Source organism: Malaclemys terrapin, chromosome 12 (assembly GCF_027887155.1).
Source record: "Malaclemys terrapin pileata isolate rMalTer1 chromosome 12, rMalTer1.hap1, whole genome shotgun sequence".
In the NCBI taxonomy this organism is placed as follows: Eukaryota; Metazoa; Chordata; order Testudines; family Emydidae; genus Malaclemys; species Malaclemys terrapin.
Genome location: NC_071516.1, coordinates 11,143,039 through 11,161,839, shown reverse-complemented (window position 1 = coordinate 11,161,839; position 18,801 = coordinate 11,143,039). Strand labels below are relative to the sequence as shown.

General features: G+C 43.4%; 1 protein-coding gene across 2 annotated transcripts; it reads left to right on the top strand.

The window, feature by feature from the left end:
• Positions 1 to 3,727: 3,727 nt before the first annotated feature.
• NELFCD (negative elongation factor complex member C/D) lies at positions 3,728 to 17,093 on the top strand. Of its 2 annotated transcripts, none has more exons than XM_054045273.1 (15): positions 3,728 to 3,896; positions 5,013 to 5,128; positions 5,304 to 5,413; positions 6,655 to 6,764; positions 7,229 to 7,336; positions 8,513 to 8,665; positions 10,511 to 10,641; positions 11,143 to 11,308; positions 11,948 to 12,082; positions 12,937 to 13,076; positions 14,207 to 14,321; positions 14,718 to 14,813; positions 15,037 to 15,177; positions 15,637 to 15,766; positions 16,192 to 17,093. In XM_054045273.1, exons 1-15 carry the CDS (start codon positions 3,831 to 3,833, stop codon positions 16,224 to 16,226), a joined length of 1,752 nt encoding a protein of 583 aa, XP_053901248.1. In that variant the 5' UTR covers positions 3,728 to 3,830; the 3' UTR covers positions 16,227 to 17,093. The 2 variants fall into 2 exon arrangements, with proteins under 2 accessions (XP_053901248.1, XP_053901247.1); XM_054045272.1 differs by lacking the exon at positions 3,728 to 3,896 and adding an exon at positions 4,568 to 4,756.
• The last annotated feature ends 1,708 nt before the right edge of the window (positions 17,094 to 18,801 follow it).

Sequence of the window (18,801 nt, the reverse complement as noted above, 5' to 3'; positions counted from 1 at the left end):
CTAATATTATTGTGCCTTTAGCCTTCAATTTCTGGTAGCAACTGTAACCAGGACTAAATCACTTAAACTGGAACAGAAAGAACAAACACACCCCACACTAGAAAACGCCATTACTGTGCCAGTCTTTAATTTTCACATTTTATTTGTATCTGCCCGTGCTCAAAATGGTCTCACCCATAATTTACCAATGAGTGGCTTTTACAAACATGCTTAAAAGAGCAAGAAAGAGAGAAACAATTTGTTTCCAGCAAGTATGTAAAACATTCACAATTCTTTAAGCAAAACAAATGCTAATTATAGAGGCAGTGAATACTGGAACTTCAGGAAAGCAACAAGAGGAACTTCTTATGTAGAAGAGATGCATCAAAGCTCCTTTTCCCCCTTTATTAAATATATGGTATCTGGAATTATGGTTTAAATGTAAATATTTTAAATATTTTCAAGAAAAGAGGCAGAGCTGTGTTTACATAGTATCCAGTAAAGGAAACCCTGAATACATAAGACAACAGAAATGAAATGCAATTAATATTTACAAATAAACCATCTGTAGATTACTCCTGAGGGCACTATGTGCCAAAAAATAAAAAAATTAGCACACAATATTTCAAAATTCTGCAAGTTTTATTTATAAATAAATAAATGCAGAGGCTCCAGCATGGCAGTGGGGAGCACAGGTCACTGGCTGCACGAAGGTGGGAGATCACCGACCAGCCTCCCTACCCTGGAGATGTGGACTCAGTGGTGAGGCTGCACCCGACCCTGACACAGAAACACCCTGAGGCCCTGCCCCTCTGTGCCAGGCGCACCAGGTTTGGGGCAGGCAGGATCCAAATGTGGAGGGGCTCAATGTGGGGTGAGAGGATTCTGTGTGGGACAATCGGTGCAGGCAGCTCAATGGGGGGTCTAGGTGAGGGGGGATCTGGATGCACAGAGGCTTGTTGGGAGGGTTCCAGGTGCAATGGGACTCTGCAGGGGCTTCCAGGTGAAAGTGGTTGGGGCTCAGCTCAGGGGTCTGAGTGTGGGGGTCTCAGCAGGGGGTACGGGTGCTGGGGGAGTGGGCCTTGGTGGAGTGGAGGTCTGAGTGGAACTAATTGGGAATCAGTGGCATGGGGATCTGGATGTGGGGGCTCAGGGTGATGCAGGGGGGTGGGGCTCATCAGGGTAGGGATTTGAGTGCAGGGAGCTCTGTGGGGGTGGGTTGGGTGCAGGGGTGGGGATCCAGAGGCAGGGATCTCCAGATGGCAGGGGGCCCCAGGGGTTGAGGTTCAATGGGGTGGGTTTGGGTATGGAAGGCTAGGGGGGTTCTGGGTGTCTGGGGTGAGGCTTGGTGGGGGCATCTGGGAGGTCCAGATGCATGGGGGCTGGGCAGATGGGGAGCAGCTTTCCGTACAGTAACTCCTCCCCCCCATAGCTGAGGAGCAATGGGGGCAGGAAGCAGGGGAGGATGCTGAGCTTCCTGCAGCTGGGGAGGTTTCTGGGGGTGGGTCTGACACAGCCCCAGCTACTCCATGCAGGGAAAGAGGAAGTCCTGTCCTCTCCTGCCTCCAGCCCAACCGGGACTAGTAGCTGTTCCCGGCTCAGGGTAGGAGTCACTGGCTGAGGTGTCCCTAGCCCTGTAGTGATTTACCTCGCCGCTGGCTGCTCCAGGTTCCTGAAATGATGTACCCGTATAGCTAGGGAGCGATGTGTGTCTAGTCTTGCAGATTCCCTTTGCTTCCCTATCAGAAAGTCATTTTTCTGTGGCGAAGCAAAGAAATCTGCACTGGACATGAATTCTGCACCAATTCCCCCAGGAGGACAATATGCTTCATCCATAGACCCATCTCTCCCCTCTCACAAACAATAACGATCCTATTTCATAATTTCTTATGTGCTTGTTGTAAAGAAAACTTAGAGCCACTTCACAACACGCTGCAACATCTGTAACTGCAGGAGATTCCTGAGGCCCACTAATGCTAATAGGATGTTAAGGACCCGTTCTTCAGTGATGCATGGTGTAGAAAGTGAATCATGGGGATAACTTGAGTACCCTTGGGAGTTGGAGTCTCTCTCCCTTTATTGTGGTTCTGGTCCGAGTGCATCCTATTAGTCTCTTTCCTCCTTATTAACACACAATCTCCACCCACAATTCTCCTTGGGTGTAAATCCTGGATCACAACCTCTTTGGGAATAACAGCAGCACCCTACCACCACCTACACAAACAGCTGGCATGGCACAGAAGAATGGAATAGTGGGCTGGGAGACAAAGATCACTTGGCAGGGGGTCCCAGATTTTGTCTGAATGATCTCTGACCAGGTAGCTGAGCCTGTGAGGTGCTGGGAACCTCCTGGGCATTGAGGGGTGACCTCTTGGAGAAGTGGGCTCATGGCTGATCTTTCAAACTTACTCTCTTGATATTCACAGACCTGCTGTTTATTAACCTGTGGCTTGCTGCCATCAAACCCCCCATGTAGCTTTGGAAGGATTTGTTTTTTTATGGGTGAATGTTGGTAAACATCCATTTCACTATACAAACACAAGAGAAAATATTTCCCTTGATAATCATCAACATTTATGGGTAGGCAAAGAAAGAAAAATGCCATTTGAGAACTTACTTGATTTTGATTTAAGGATATATACTGTGTATATTTTGACATGTGACACTGATCATTTGTTTTAACAATTATAAATTTTTAACTTTTTGAATCCTAATGTCTACTATAGCAGTTCTCAAACCGTGAATCGCGACTCCGTGTCAATGGGGTCACCAGGGCTGGCATTAGATTTGCTGGGACCGGGGGCTGAAGCCCAAGCCCCACTGCTCGGGGTGGTGGGCCTCAGGTTACAGCCCCCCCCCCCCGGCTGAAGCCCTGGGGCTTCGACTCTGGGCCACCTGCACGGGGCAATGGGGCTCAGGGTTTGTCCCCCCGTCCCGTCGTAGCTTTTGTTGTCAGACGGGGAGTCGCCCTGCAGTGAAGTTTGGGAGCCCCTGGTTTTCTATTGTCTGCCCCCCCCCCCGTCCTGTACCTGGGAAAGTGTCAATCAAGAACTGTCGAGGGGGGGAGGAGTTTAAACCCCCGAGTTTTGCTCAACTCTGAACGTTTAACTAGAGAAATGTTTTAAAATACGCATCGCGAGGGGCTGGCTCCAGTCCCAGGCACTAGCCCCCGGCGCGGGCCAGGCCTACCTAGCCGCGGGCTCGGCGGCTGCCTGGCGCGGTTCTGAGGCCAGTCGCGCGCTAAACGGCGGCTGACGGGCCAGCTCGGCTCGGCCAGCGACGGGCTTCCCCAGCGTGGGGCTCCGTCCTGCCCGGAAAAGCAAATCGGTGTCGGCCCAGCTGCGCCCGGCCCCCGGCTCCCGGCCCAAGGCACGCAGGGCGGCCGCGGCCTCCCGAGACACCTGGGGGTTGCGCGCCGCCCTGTGGCGGCCGCTTTCCGGCCCGGCGTGAGGCGGCCAGCGCCCCGCTCGGGGCCCAACGCCACCAACCGCCAGCAGCGCAGGGCCCTTTTCAGCCATGGCTGCGGGAGGCGCCGCCCTGGGCAGCGAGGGGCCCCTCCTTTCCCCCGGGGCACGCGCCACTCGGGGTGACCCGACCGTCGGGCGCTAGCGCCGTGATCCCTTCCTCAGGGCCGCGCGGCCCCGGGCCCGCCTCAGCCAACGCGGCCAGGCCCAGCCCAGGCCCTGCTCCGCTTCTTCCCGCCCAGCCCAGCGGGACCCGCCCCCGCCGTCACAGGCGGTGCCCCTCCCCACAGGGAGGCCTCCTCCTCCTCCTGGGCCAGGCCGGGTTCCGCCGGCGGAGCCGGGCTGGGGGGCGGGGTTGCAGTCGGAGGCTCGCAGCGGACGGAGCCCATGGAGGACACGGACTACTTCGGCGGCAGCGCGGCGGAGTGGGGGGACGATGCGGACGGAGGGGGGGTGAGAGGCGGGGGGCGCGGAGGGGGGTCAGAACCGGAGTTTGGAGGGGGCGCGGGGGGGGATAAAAGAGGGGGAGCAGTGGGGGGGGGGCGGAGGAAGGGGTGTGGAGCAGAACCGGAGATGGGGGGAGAGAGGAGGGGGTGCAGTGGGGGGGCGGAGGAAGGGGTGTGGAGCAGAACCGGAGATTGGAAGGGGCGCGGGGTGGAGCCTGGCTGAGGGGTTGTGGCTGCAGATCCCTTCTGGAGGGGGAGCAGAGGCGGGAGTATTGGCTAGGGGGCTCCATCTCTCACCCCCCCCCCCATTTGTATGAAGTCCCAGAGGCTGACTCTCCCCTTGTCCTGTCCCCACTGCTCCATCACCAAAGCAGCTTCTGTTGCACATAGCAACACAGGCTCTCTCCTGTTGCTATGCTGAGGGTGTGTTGTGCCCTCGCTGCTCCCCAAATGTGTCTGATTGACTGCTTACTACTTGCTCACCCATTGGCATGGTCAAAGCAGGCACAGGGGTTCCCCTCTGTGATTTTCAGGAGTTAAAAATAAATATTTTTTTGCCAATATTTAAAATAATAATGGTTTCCCCTGTGATATCAAAACCTGTCCCCTCCTGAGCCCCTGTCCTTTTTGGGATCAGCTCCAGGTAATCATGGTTGATCTTTAGACCCTGCCAGTCCCCCTTCACCTGATAAATACTGTAAATGTGGGGTATATTTTAAAAAATCCTATTCTTGATTACTGCTTCTGGTGCCTGGATTTTTTCACAGTTGATGCTAAAAAAGTATAAAGGAAAGAGACATGTCTTGCTCCAAGAGATTTATAATTGAATGCCCTGAGTCTACAGTTGCAGTATTATTCTTATTTAAGGTTTGATTGTGCTCGCTTTCCTAAAAATACATGTTTCCCCCTAAAAATACATGTTTCCCCTAAATGTGGTAGGTGTTGAAGTAAACTCTGTTAAGAGGTTGTGCTTTCCGCTATAGAAGGCATTTGCTATAGGAAATCATGGTGTGTACGTGCACCTTTATGGGCAACAAGCAAGATATCTAAAATGTAACTAGCACAGTAGAAAAAAACAAATGTAAAAGAGAAATAACCACTCTGACTCTGTGTTTGTAAACAGCAGGATGATGAGTATGGAGAAGGAGAAGATGATGCTGAAGTCCAGCAAGAATGTTTGCATAAATTTTCCACTCGAGATTATATAATGGAGCCCTCTATATTTAACACTCTAAAAAGGTGAGTATAAAGATTTTGATATGTAATGATAATATGTTGCATGTAACTAAGAGTTTGAAAATGATACCTGAGTGCATTGTTCTGCCTTTACATAGGGGTGGAGTACTTTTTGTTTCTTCAGTTAATTTTGAAATAACTGCCCTCCCCCCCCCTTTTTTTTTTACCTCTTTGTCAGGTATTTCCAGGCAGGTGGCTCTCCAGAAAATGTTATCCAACTGCTGTCAGAGAATTATACTGCAGTGGCACAAACTGTAAATCTACTGGCAGAGTGGCTCATTCAAACAGGTACGCTACAGTGGTCTAACGGTGTCCTGTGGCTGTAGTTTTTCTTTATACATCAGAAACTTCTGAACTGTTGGCAGATATAACATTGATCATACCCAAAAGGTGGATGATGTCCAAGTTGCCATTCTATACCTAAATATATGACTAAACTCATTTTTTTGCCTTGAATCCCGATGTACCTGATGAGAATATTTTTTTTAGTTCCACTTTTGTGTAATGATGTGGCAGCTGTCTAATAGAACACAATTGTACCCAAGGGATGAGTGAGGTAGTGTGGTGATGAACACTAAAATTGTAGTATGAAAGGAGCTATTGTATTTTACTTTCTGCTTTCCGTCTATTATTTTAATCCCATGTAAAGAGACTAGTGCTTAGGTAGTGTTGTGATAGATACTCTAGAAATACCTAACATCTTATTATAGCATAACATAATTAATGTTGATTTAACTACATTTTAGTTGCAGCCTGCTTTTTGTGGATCAGTTAAATATACAGTTTTGTAAATGTAGTTCTCAAAAGTACTGATTGAGATTGAAATTCTTTACTGTCAAACCTTCTGGGATTTCTGCAGCTCTGCCTCTTAAGGGGCAAGTTCACAGTGTAAATTTTGCTGGATCTTTGCCATGGTGTAATGAAGAGGTGAAATCTACATCTTGGTAGATTCAAATGTTACTAGTATGAAAAGAATACATGCACACTGTTGGAAATGTCTTAAATCACTGCAATCACAGTACAGATACTGGTTACTTCATTACACATTATTCAAAAGGATACAGTATGGTGTAGCATGTATTTGAATCTGTCATATGGGAAGCAGCTGTCTTTTAGTTTGTAGCCATGTAGATTCACTGTCTATTCTCCATATGTTTTCTTGTGAGCACAGACAAGATATTGAAATGTACTTATCAGCCTATTTAGCTGTCTTGTAAACGTCAGTGTCCAGCTTGCTCACATGAGTGGACAAGTTGAGAAAAGGATTAGTGTAACCTGCACATGTGTGCGCCTGTACAATACAACTGGTAGGTCCGTGTTTAGGAAAGAGAAATCCTAAATCCTTCATATCTGATCTATTATTGCTTGATATTCCTATTTTGGGTTTTGAATACTGTCTCCCTTTTTGCCTTTTAATTAATTTGTTAGATGACTTCTGTTCTATTATTCTAATAGTCATGAGAAACTTCAAGGAGTTGCTACTACTCTGACAGTTTAGATTCCACCCAGTGACATTTCCTTCCTTGCAGGTGTTGAGCCGGTGCAGGTTCAGGAAACTGTAGAAAATCACTTGAAAAGTTTACTCATCAAACACTTTGACCCTCGGAAAGCAGATTCCATCTTTACAGAGGAAGGCGAGGTAATGCATAGAATACACATGGCCAAGTACAGACCAGCTGCTCAGTGGCCAGACTCAGGGTTGCAATTGTTGGACATAATGTCTCTGAGCTCAGCTTTATGAGATTGTATCTCTTTAGACCAAGGTAAATTTGGTCCTTGGATTCAAATACTGGGGAAGGAGGCTGTAGTTTCCTCTTTAATACTTTACTAAAACTAGCTCGCTGTTAAAATTACTCGGCATATCTGAGAAGCCCTGTAGGTTCACGTAGACAGTGGAAACTGCTCAATGGTGAATACATTTTATTTTGTTACAAGGTTCCAGTTAGCTAGTTCTCTCTCAAGACTCTTGAAATAATGCATGTAAACATTTTACCCTGGATAAGCTTAAGAAGTGGAATCTGTTGGATTCTATAAATGTTTAGATTCAGGATTTTTATTGCACTGTTACAGCAGTGTTTCTTTCTGTCACTGTAATTTTTGCAGACTCCAGCCTGGCTTGAGCAAATGATAGCACATCCTACATGGAGAGATCTTTTTTACAAACTGGCTGAAGCCCATCCAGACTGCCTGATGCTTAATTTTACTGTCAAGGTAATCAATACTGGAGTCTAATAAACAGCTTATTACTGAAACGATGATTTCTAATTCTTCTTCCATTACATGCCAACTGTAACCTTCCCCAATCTCTGGGCATTCATATTAAGACTATTTATTGTATTGTTAAGTCTGTGCATTTTAAGAGTCTATTTTCTATGGGAAGAATGTTGCAGACTGCACGTTGAAAATATTTTTCTTTTAATTTGACATAACTAAATCAAGGATCAAAGACAGTAATATACATGTGTGAATTTTAATAGTAATTTGTTACATTTCATTTGTAGGCAATCTAAACCATCCTCATTATGACTGCCATGTGGTGGGACTTCTTTAAAGTGAACTTGGTGTTTATGAAATATAATGTATTGAAATCTATAGCATTCTGGGTAGGTGAAGAGCAGGTATTTGTACAGATATCCTCGGTACACCACATTGTACCTCACCCTATTTTTAGAAGGATCACTAAGTGTCAGGTGACCCATTCTTGATTGCCTCCTTTAAACCACTTGCAAGGATGCCAACAGTTGTGGTGTATTTTTGTGATGTAAAGGGAGACTGACCATCAACCCATTTCATGTAGACTATAGAACAGCTGACCAATGGTTAATCTTTTTTTTGTAGTGTGTCAAGAAGTAGATAGTCTCCTGGCTTGCCTGTGCACACAGGCAAGCCAGGAGACGAACTGCTTCGTGAACTTGTTTTGTGTAAGGTTTTTACAGGTAATTTAGTGGTCCCAGATAGTGAAGAGAACACTTAATTAAGAAACTTAATTCAGTTCATGGTGATTCTTTTATTTTATATGAACTGCTTTAACTTTGCTTTAACAATTGATGACATTAGCAAAACCCTTCACTGAGAAGGAATGGAAAGGCATTTTTTAATATTATGTGCTGGATGTTTTATCTCTTCCCCCCCCCCCCCCCTTTTCCTTTTCCCTGTACTTTCTGAAAGGAAAAGGAATGTTATATGACTTGGGTTTATCCACCTGTCCTGTTATCGTCATATTTTTCAGTCAGTGTCTAGATGCTGACGATTATTTATTTGTATTACCTGGATTCCATGGAGAGTATGCAGAGACTCATTTAACATTCTGTGCAGTGTAGTTTCATCCAATCTTCCTAAAATGTGCTGAGATACAAAAATCATTTTGAGTGTTGTTTGTTGTTATAGCTTATATCTGATGCTGGTTATCAAGGGGAAATAACCAGTGTATCAACAGCATGTCAGCAATTAGAAGTCTTTTCTCGAGTGCTACGTACTTCTCTGGCTACAATTTTAGATGGAGGGGAAGAAAACCTTGAGAAGAACCTCCCAGAGTTTGCGGTAAGTGTCTTTTTACCTTTTGTCAAAAGGAATCTCTCTGCTTCCCTGGTGATGGTGTAGAAACTTCATCTCAGAACATTTTGAAGATACACTGGTTATGCAGTCTTGTTTATGGGCCCACAGAAAAAAATGTAGACCAAGAGTTATGCATCAAAAATAGCTTTTATACTGTTCAAAGTCTTGACCACCAGGGGTTGTATGGGCCGCTGAGATGACACTTTTTGAGGTTTATTAATCTGAATAATTTGAAGGTGCAGAAGTCTAGCAGGAATTTTAGAGCTCATTATGCTTTCAGCAGTCTCACCAGTATCCTGATTGACATGCTGTCAGTTCACAGGGGGGGTATCAGACCTGGCATAATTGTAGTACTCTGGAAAATCTAGACCCAGAAGGATGTTGGTTATGATGCAGGTCCTCAAGGCAGCAACTCTTAGAAATTCCTCAGCATCCAACAGTGTGCTTGGATTGAAGTGTTTGGGAAACTCCATTTGGGATTTGTGCATATCATTTTCTATTAATAAAATGATAGACTTTATATGAATTTGTGTTGTCCAGGAGAGGACTGGGGAGTACAAGACGCACGTTTCTGGGGGAAAGTATGGGACTGGGAATTTGCTGATGTTGCTCTGTTACTAAATTAAACCTCATTCATTAGGGTTAACACCTTTGGGAACATTGTAGTAAAAATGCAGTTGTGTTTGTGTTGTGGCATTATATGTACCTTCCCTAGTAAGGAGTGGGGGGGGGCTAATATACTTCCTCCATTATCAACCCTTTGAAGTCACCCTCCTGCAGAGAAATAAATATACTAGTTCATATTGGATTCTTCAGGGACCAACGGACAAAGGAAATACTTCTGGATAAAAGCCTGGGGTTTAATCTGCATCAGGGCCTTCTTCCTGTTCCAGCAAATGGACAGGACCCCTGGTTCATGGAGGGTCCCAGTGCTTAGGGGAGGATTGGAAGGACTTAGTCTTATGAGGCCCCGGTAGGCCATGTGCTTGTTTTGAGCTGAAGCTCTGATGAACTTGTAACCATAAGGATGCCCCTAGGATGGGGTATTAAAAGACTGCACCTGCCAAAGCCCATGTGAGAGTTGGGATGAAATTCTGGTAATCTTATTAGTGTGTGTGTCTTTTATTGTTTTTAATAGGTATTCTCTTAAGAATAAAGTAGGCTTGCTTAGAAAGAACTGTGCGGTAACTTATCTCAAGCAATTATACTGTTATCCGTCCTGAAGAGAAAGCAAGCAGCTGTCCTAGGGCAACCTTTCTGTGCTAGGAATTACAGAGTAAAGTCAAGGGAACTCTGCAGCCTGGGAATACCCCAATCAGAAGTAATAGAGACACATGTGTCTATCCAAGAGAGGCAACAGATGCGGAGCGGGATGTCTGAGGGTGGGTACCCTTGGTGTACCACTGAGGGGGACATACAGATGCAGTTGCCGTGAACTGTGACAAGTGCATGTTCTTTTCTGTTAAATATTGTAGTGGGGTTTGGATAGCTTAATGCTAATTCATTCTCTAAATTTAGTGAGAGAAATACTGGACAACCATGAGAACTGGCAGTTGGGTGAAGGAGAGAGAATTCTAAGAAGCCTTTTATGTTGGGTAGTAAAGTGAAGCAGGAACTCTAGATCTAGCTTGTCCTGGAATAGCATCACATACAAGGATGTCATTCTGCACTGGATTTTCTATGGTATCACCTTTCCATTGACATTACATCTTACTCAGTTATTTAGCACCATAACTAACCCTTGCTGCTGCTATTAAGGCAATATATTTGTTGACGGGTGACCCAGATTTTTCAGATTGGCGAATAACCTCTCCCTGACTGTGTTTACAGAAAATGGTTTGCCATGGAGAACACACATATCTCTTTGCTCAGTCTATGATGTCCATATTAGCCCAAGAAGAGCAAGGTGGGTCTGCTGTGCACAGGATTGCTCAGGAGGTTCAGCGATTTGCTCACGAGAAGTAAGTCCTTGTTAATTTGTCTTTCTCACACGAGCAGAATTTCACTGGTAACAGTATGGTAAGCCACAAAATGTCAGCTTTGCCCATTCTTGATTGAAATAGAGAATTCCTAAATTTCTTCATCCTGCTCCTAGTAGGATAAAGCTGCGCAGTAAGAGCTGCTCAGGTGTGGTCAATAAACAAATATCTACAGAGCCACAAACGAGCCCTTTTTCCTTCGTTGGGATACCTGAATTCGCCATTCTGAAAGAATTAAGTAATGTCGATGTTCTGACTGTGTAAAAACTGGTTAAAATATCCTATGCAAATCTTTTATTTCCTACGGTAGCCACATTGGTATTATCTCACTGAGGAAAGGGCTCAGTCTTTAAGGCTGTCTTCTGCACACTAGGTGACAAACACTGATTATTCTATCAATATGTTTCTGAGGCTAAAATTAACATGTTTCAGTTTCTTTATAAGAAAAATATAATGCCCATGTGTGTCTTGCTCTCTACCAAGAGGCCACGATGCTAGTCAGATCACTCTAGCCCTGGGTACTGCAGCCTCCTATCCTCGAGCATGTCAAGCGCTTGGTGCCATGTTATCCAAAGGAGCTCTGAATCCAGCAGACATCACAGTCCTGTTCAAAATGTTTACAAGCATGGACCCACCTCCAGTAGAACTGGTTCGTAGTTACCTCTTTATACTGTTAAGTTTTTCTTTTTATTTCTGTGACATAAGCATCTCAAGGCCTTACTCAGGGCTTCAGGCCCCATCGCGCAAGGTGCTGTACAAACACCAAAATAAGAGAGAGTTATAAGTGCTGCCACTTGCTAGCACTCAGTTACTCATTATGGAGACTCCTCTCATTAAGGGATACAGAAATGTGAACATGCTATTTGTAGCATCTAATTAGGAATGCTTTTACAACACTTCCCCAAAGTTAAATATGGAAAAGATCTATTAGGTCAGAGTTTAAAAAGTGACTTATAATTTTGTGTCCCCAGTCTGTTATGGGCACAGTTAATTACAGGTGCAGTTATACTGTTTAGATTTCTAACTACCTGATTATGTATGGAGTTCAAGTAATAAACAGGAAAATTTAGATATCTAAATAATATTGTCAGTACTAATTGTACCCTCCACTTTGTGCCAGCACTTTGATTTGAGCCCCTTTAAAAATATGACCCATTAAACCATCTGGTCTATCACTCAGCAGATAATGCATTATTGTATCCTATTCTGTGTGTGTACACAAGATCCAGATATTTATTTGGTGCTTTTTAATCTGTTGCACTAATGAAACCCTGTGTTTCCTTCACAGATTCGAGTACCTGCCTTTCTGGACCTTTTCATGCAGTCACTATTTAAGCCAGGTGCTAAGATCAATCAGGACCATAAACACAAATATATCCATATATTAGCATATGCAGCCAGTGTAGTGGAGACATGGAAAAAGGTAATATCAGATTCTTTGACTGTGTAGAAGTTAAAGTTAATGCATTAATGTAAATATACTTAAGGAAAATCCAGGCTTGTTGTTTAAGTTCCATCATTGCTTAGGCCAGGGGTAGACAACCCATGGCACGCGTGCCGAAGGCGGCACGCGAGCTGATTTTCAGTGGCACTCACACTGCCCGGGTCCTGGCCAGCGGTCAGGGGGCTCTGCATTTTAATTTAATTTTAAATTAAGCTTCTTAAACATTTTTAAAAACCTTATTTACTTTACATACAACAATAGTTTAGTTATATATTATAGACTTATAGAAAGAGACCTTCTAAAAATGTTAAAATGTATTACTGGCACGCGAAACCTTAAATTAGAGTGAATAAATGAAGACTCGGCACACCACTTCTGAAAGGTTGCCGACCCCTGGCTTAGGCTAAAATTGTGTGCACCAGATTTTTCGGAGGAGTTAAATACCCCCAGCTCCAATGGAAAAAAATGGGAACTCCAGATCTTCTGTAGATTAGGCCAGTAGAATAAAAGTTTGGAATTAGATGTTTGGGGCTTTTTGCCATTATTTCTTAGAGTAGCAATTGCAGGTCTGTGCTGTGCTAGAAAATCTGAACTCTCCTTTTAGAAGCAAATGAATTAATTTAAAATTATGAAAATAATCGTTTTAATAATACAAGAGAAACATTCTTAGTACTTTACACTCATCTGTACTTCGGTCACTTCACAAATTATTTACAGATTTCAGCACTGAGAAAGGTGAGACGTGTCATATAATAAATCTTTCCCTAAATAGCCAACAATTTCCTGTAAGTTCTCAAGTCTTGCATTCAGAGCTTAATTCTGAAATATTTTAGAACAAGAGAGTGAGCATAAACAAAGACGAGCTCAAATCGACTTCGAAAGCTGTTGAAACTGTTCACAATCTGTGCTGCAACGAAAACAAAGGAGCTTCAGAGCTGGTTGCAGAGCTGAGCACCCTCTATCAGTGCATCAGGTAGGTAGAAAGTCTATTCCAGAGCCGAAACTCCTTTCTGTTAACAAGAAAGTACAATTTACATTGTAATAAAGGCAGCAAATAGTGCAAGCTGCAGCTAGCTCTGTTTTGTAATTCATAATGCTACACATGTCCCTGGCTTCAGAAGATAGCTATGTAGATGTTGGCTTCTGTCTGTGTTTTCTTGCTTCTCTTCCCTTTCTGTATTATGTGATGTAGCTGCACTGCAACCCTTGGGAGAACACACAGTATTTTTATGAAACGCCTTAATTCTTCAAAATTGCTGTTCATGGGAAGGTGTATTTCTCAGTTATAAGTCCTGACGTAATTGCTGTGTTCTGGATAGATAACTAGGCCCCAAAAGACCTTTTCTGGGAATGTTGAACTGGGAAGCTATTTCCATTTCTATTCACAGCTCACTCTTCCGGAGCAGTTGCTTCCTTGTAGGCAGTGTTAGGAGTCTCATCATTCTGAGCATATATGTGAAAAAACTGTCTCATGGCCACATTTGCAAGGTGTAAGCAACATTGAGGCTTCAAATATACCTCATCAGGATCAGTCTGTAATCAAGTCGGCTTGGTCTACCTCCCATCTTATTATTCCGTTCCCCAAACTGAAATGTTCTGTACTGTAGAAGACTGTGCATTTGTACAGTTGGAAGGAGATGAGTCACACTGGAGTCACTTTTTCCTACCTAATGAATCTTTTTCAGCGCACGCGCGCACACACACACACACACACACACACTCTCTCTCCCCCTCCCCCCAAGTCTGAGACAGCTGATGTTGAATAGTCCGACTGGAACATTCTTGGGCCTGCTCAGCCTTACAGTAGATGACGTGGAGAAAGATCTTCTTGCCCACTGTGTATGGGACATACCATTCTCTGCTAAGGGAGCATCCTTGTGAAGGGAAAAGGAATTTCTCTAGGCTAAGCGTCTCCTTTTACTTTATCAGTGGAGCCTGTTGTGAACATGCTGGTAGCAGGAAGAGTATTTCTTTTTCTCTCTGAGTATTAATTCTAATCTAAGTTAAATATGAAACTTTCAGCTGATTGTAGGCAAGACTAAGACCAAACTTTAGGATGGAGCATCTAAAATCAGTTTGTCTAATGGAGCTTATTCTGTTTAGGTTTCCTGTGGTGGCAATGGGTGTATTAAAGTGGGTGGACTGGACAGTGTCAGAACCACGATATTTTCAGCTTCAGACTGATCACACTCCAGTGCATCTGGCATTACTAGATGAGGTAAGACCTTAAGGGATATGTTACTGGGTGGTGATGGTAATGGCAACGTTTAGGTTTGTGAGTGGAATGATTCTAAGGGCCTGATCCAAAGTCCATTGAAGTCTCTCACTGGATTACATCAGTCAGTTACTGTAACCCAGTAAACTTACTGAGATGAATCCATTTCAGTACCCCAAGTTAACTGCTTGGTACTATGAGATGGGTTTTCCTGAAGCAAATCCCACTGAGTTGGCAACTCTAGCCCGCAAAGGGATGAATAGCAGTTGTACACATCCAGTCCCGAAGAATTCTGTACTGAGCATTGGATCAATAACTGAAAATAAGAGTAAGCCTGCTCGAATAACTGTCTTTTAAAGTAGAAGTACTGGTGACCTTAACACTACCTCATGTTTGCAGATCAGCACATGCCATCAGCTGCTTCACCCCCAAGTTCTGCAACTTCTTGTCAAGCTTTTTGAAACGGAACACTCCCAGCTTGATGTCATGGAACAGGTGATACTTAAAGGATTTGTTCTTTATGTTGCTCCTTATCTGTTAGTTAGGCTCATGATGACTGATCTTGCTGCACCAACATTCCCAGTGGAACTTGCTTCAAGAATATTATGTCGTCATAAAAAGTTACTTGACAGACTGAAATGATAAGTATGAACAATAACACCTTTTTTTAGGTGATTCTGATTCATATGCATGGCTTTTTTTCCTCTTGTCTTTTCAGCTGGAATTGAAGAAAACCCTTCTGGACAGAATGGTTCACTTACTCAGTCGGGGATATGTCTTACCTGTCGTCGGTTATATCCGCAAATGTCTGGAGAAACTAGACACAGACATCTCGCTCATTAGATACTTTGTTACTGAGGTCAGCTGCTCACTTTTATTCATGTAGCTCTTTTTGTTGGTTTTGCTTTGAAAAGGGACAACTAACGCACAACCAGATGAGATTTAATATAGGTTTTATATCTGTTTGGATGAGACTATTGGTAGAAATTACTAACTGATGATTTTACAAATACCCGTACTTCAAGACACATCAGATTCTGAGAGAGATACCTAACACTGGATACTCACTAGGACATGGCATACTGTTTTCAGAGGGCAGGAGTTCCCGTAGTGATCTAAACAGGTTTGTCTGCAACATCAGCAAGCTAGAGGCAGCACATGGCCGAAGCATGGCTGGAGACTAGAGGTGGTGTGAAAGAAATGTGAATTAGTAACATACCACCAGTTTGATTTAAGGGAGGAGGATAATACAAGTCAATTGTCTCTGCCAGTCACCAAACTGGAAAAGTAACCCACAGTTCTCTGTCTGACATCTCAGGTACTGGATGTGATTGCTCCTCCATATACCTCAGACTTTGTGCAGCTTTTCCTTCCAATCTTGGAGAATGAAAGCATTGCAGGCACTATTAAAACAGAAGGTGAACATGACCCTGTCACAGAATTCATAGGTAAGATGTTTGTTCCCTCTTCACTCCTTTATGTACGCCCATACATTCTGAAGATAATATTTGTGGGAGGGGGATTACAGTTAATAGAATATATTATACAAGCACTATTGTGTTCATTCCAGTTTCCCTTTCCTCTTAAAGACCCATGTGGAGAGATTTTCCTTTAATCAGGGATGGCTAGATGGGACTTCCTTTGAAAGTCCTTCACCAGTGCTTCTAGAGAGGCTGCTGTATAGCAGAGCAAGTCCCTTCCTATTGCCTCCATAGCGCACTCACGCCTGAGAACAAAAAGGGTCAATCTGTTCCCTAGACTTTAACTTACTGAGTTGTCACAACCAATTATAACTGCTTTCATGTGCAATGTCTGCATTATATAACTAAAACAGCGTGCTGAACAATTTTTTTAAATCTTTTTTTTCTTTAAGCTCATTGCAAATCTAACTTCATTATGGTGAACTAAGGAAGCGATAAAACAAGAATGCAGAGCACCATGAATACTGAGGTTATGGACAATCACTTCTTTGCTATGCCCACCACCAGTAGGGTTCTCTAGTTGGATAATACAATGGCAGCCAACAAGGAAGAAGTGTAGAGATGCTTGCTGATTCATATTGCACAGTAACTTTGAACTATATTCTGGAGGTCTTCTATTGCATCTTTGGGAAAGGGTCAATCCATACATGGATTAATACTTCAGGCTATTTTTATTACAAAAATCAGTTTGCCAGCCTAAGAGCAGCATGAGAAATACAGTCAGATTTCAAGGAATGTTTTTTGTTACTTTCACAGCTTGTAGGAGAGAGAGTGAGTGTGTGTGTGTGTGCGCACTCTCTCCCTCGCCACTTTTCTAGTGACTGTAACCCTCAATGCTGCAGGCTTTGATCTTGTGATTTGATGAGCACACAGTTAGTCCTGTGCTGCGGAGAACCCAGGATGATTTTTCTCATCATTGCGTTCGACAGGTGAGTGTTCTTAATATCCTACAAAATTACCTTCTGAAAAACGACGTGTGTTATGGAACTCAAACTGAGTTGTAATAATCAAGGCTAGTTCTGTACTGATAGACAAATCCTGTGTGCAAGCAGCCTTGTTCAGAATTCTTTTTTTTTTTTTTTTTTTTTAAATGTGTTAAACGTTACTGGTAAGTTTCATTACCATGTCACAGTTGGTACTGTAGCTAAATTATCTGAATATATCTAAACATTCTTGGTGTAGCTTTTTTTAACTACTTTAGCATTTACTAATTTAGTATGGAGACAAGCAGTGGAAATAAACCATTGAGATTCTAATTTATATTTTTATAAACAGTACTTTGACAGACCTCTTTTATGCTTTATATGGTTAGCCTGATTTTTTAAAACATAACTGTGTGGGGTGTTTTTTTGTTTTGTTATTTTGCACACAAACACATGCAGGAAAAAAATGGGGCACAAGAAGCCAAACTTGCCATGCTATTTTAAGGAATGTTGAGATCTATATGCCCTAATTTCATCCAGATAAATTGCACTTGTAACTAACAATGGGCATAAAATTGTTGTTTAGAGTTACATTCATAAAAAGAAACCTCAAAATACCCCAATAAATGTGTTAATGAGTCTCTGGTAATGAGATACTGCAGGCATGGGTGCACTAATACACAATATAACTTGCCATTGTTTGTGGACTCTTCTGCAGAACTGCAAGAACCTTCTTTTCTCCCAATACAAGTGGGACTCTCTCTCAGACTTTAATCTGTAGTAGTTGAGTAAAGGGGATCAGAGTAGTGCTGCTGCAGCAACTCTAGCTTATTACTGCCATAACACTGACCCATTGCTCAAAGGAGGTGAATCTTTTGCATAAATAGTGCTTCCTAGTTCTTGGTGCTAGAACATTCCAAAGTGCTTTGACAACATTTAAAATATAAGGCTTCAGGCACCTCTGGGAGTATTGTAGGTAAAAGGGACACCCAACTTTAACTCTTTGTAGTCTTCCATAAGCTCCCCGTTTTCTCTCACCAAACAGAAGCTGTTTGTCTTTACTCTAAAAGCCTTTCATACCCACCCTACTACCATCTCTCATTTGCTGTTGAGACATTGACTCCTGCCTTGAATTGGCCTCCATTGTCCTCTTAACTTTCCAAGCAAGCACTTTCATGCTTTGTCCTTTGCTGCCCCTTGTGGTTGGGAGGAGCTTGCTGTAAACATCAGGATAATGACCTCATTATCCTCCTTAAAACTCTCCTTTGCTGTGATGCCTACAAAAAATGGCTAGGCCACTGGTATGCCGAGACTAGTGCTTACCATGCTGACCAATACTGTTTCCTTGTTCTCCCCTGTCTATATCCATCTCTTGTCTTGTCCTCTACTTAAATTGTAAGCTTTTGTTCTTTTCATACAGTGCCTAGCACAATGCACTCCATGACATGACTGCCATATAAATTGCTTTCAAGGTGGCTAACATTTTCCATTATACATTATTTTCAATAGCTTATAACTTTACCAGATTATAACCATTCAGGTTGCAGTTTTCCATGCTGAATGTTTTGCCCATGTTTGAAAAAAATTCTGACCACTGTTTCACTGAGAAGCTCTACTACCTCCATGTGTTGAAGCAGAAATTATCCTGCTCTCAGGCAAATGGTCTTTACTGTTCCAGTGAAAATCCACACATTTGGCCTCTGAAAATTCAGTTTGCACAAGGTCAGTTGAGGTTTGTTAGAGGCTGGCAGCAGCGTTCAGTTGGTACTGAGCATGCTCCTTCCCTGCCTGTAGCAGCTAAGCAGAACTTGCCTTGGAATTGCTGCTCCTGGCAACTGGACTGAAAGGAGGGAGAATGTTTGTTTGCATTTCTCAGTTTTCCCCCATTGATGCCTGGGCAGTGAGGAGGAAGCAGCTTAACTCACCTGCAATGGGGCGGAGGATAAAAGGGTTTATAATTTATTTTAAAATGCTCCTTTCCAGAGCCTGGAATGGAACCCAGGATTCTTCAATTTCATCATTACTCTGCTGTCAGCAAATAGCAGTGAAATCCAACATCAGCTCGTGTACCTCATCCCC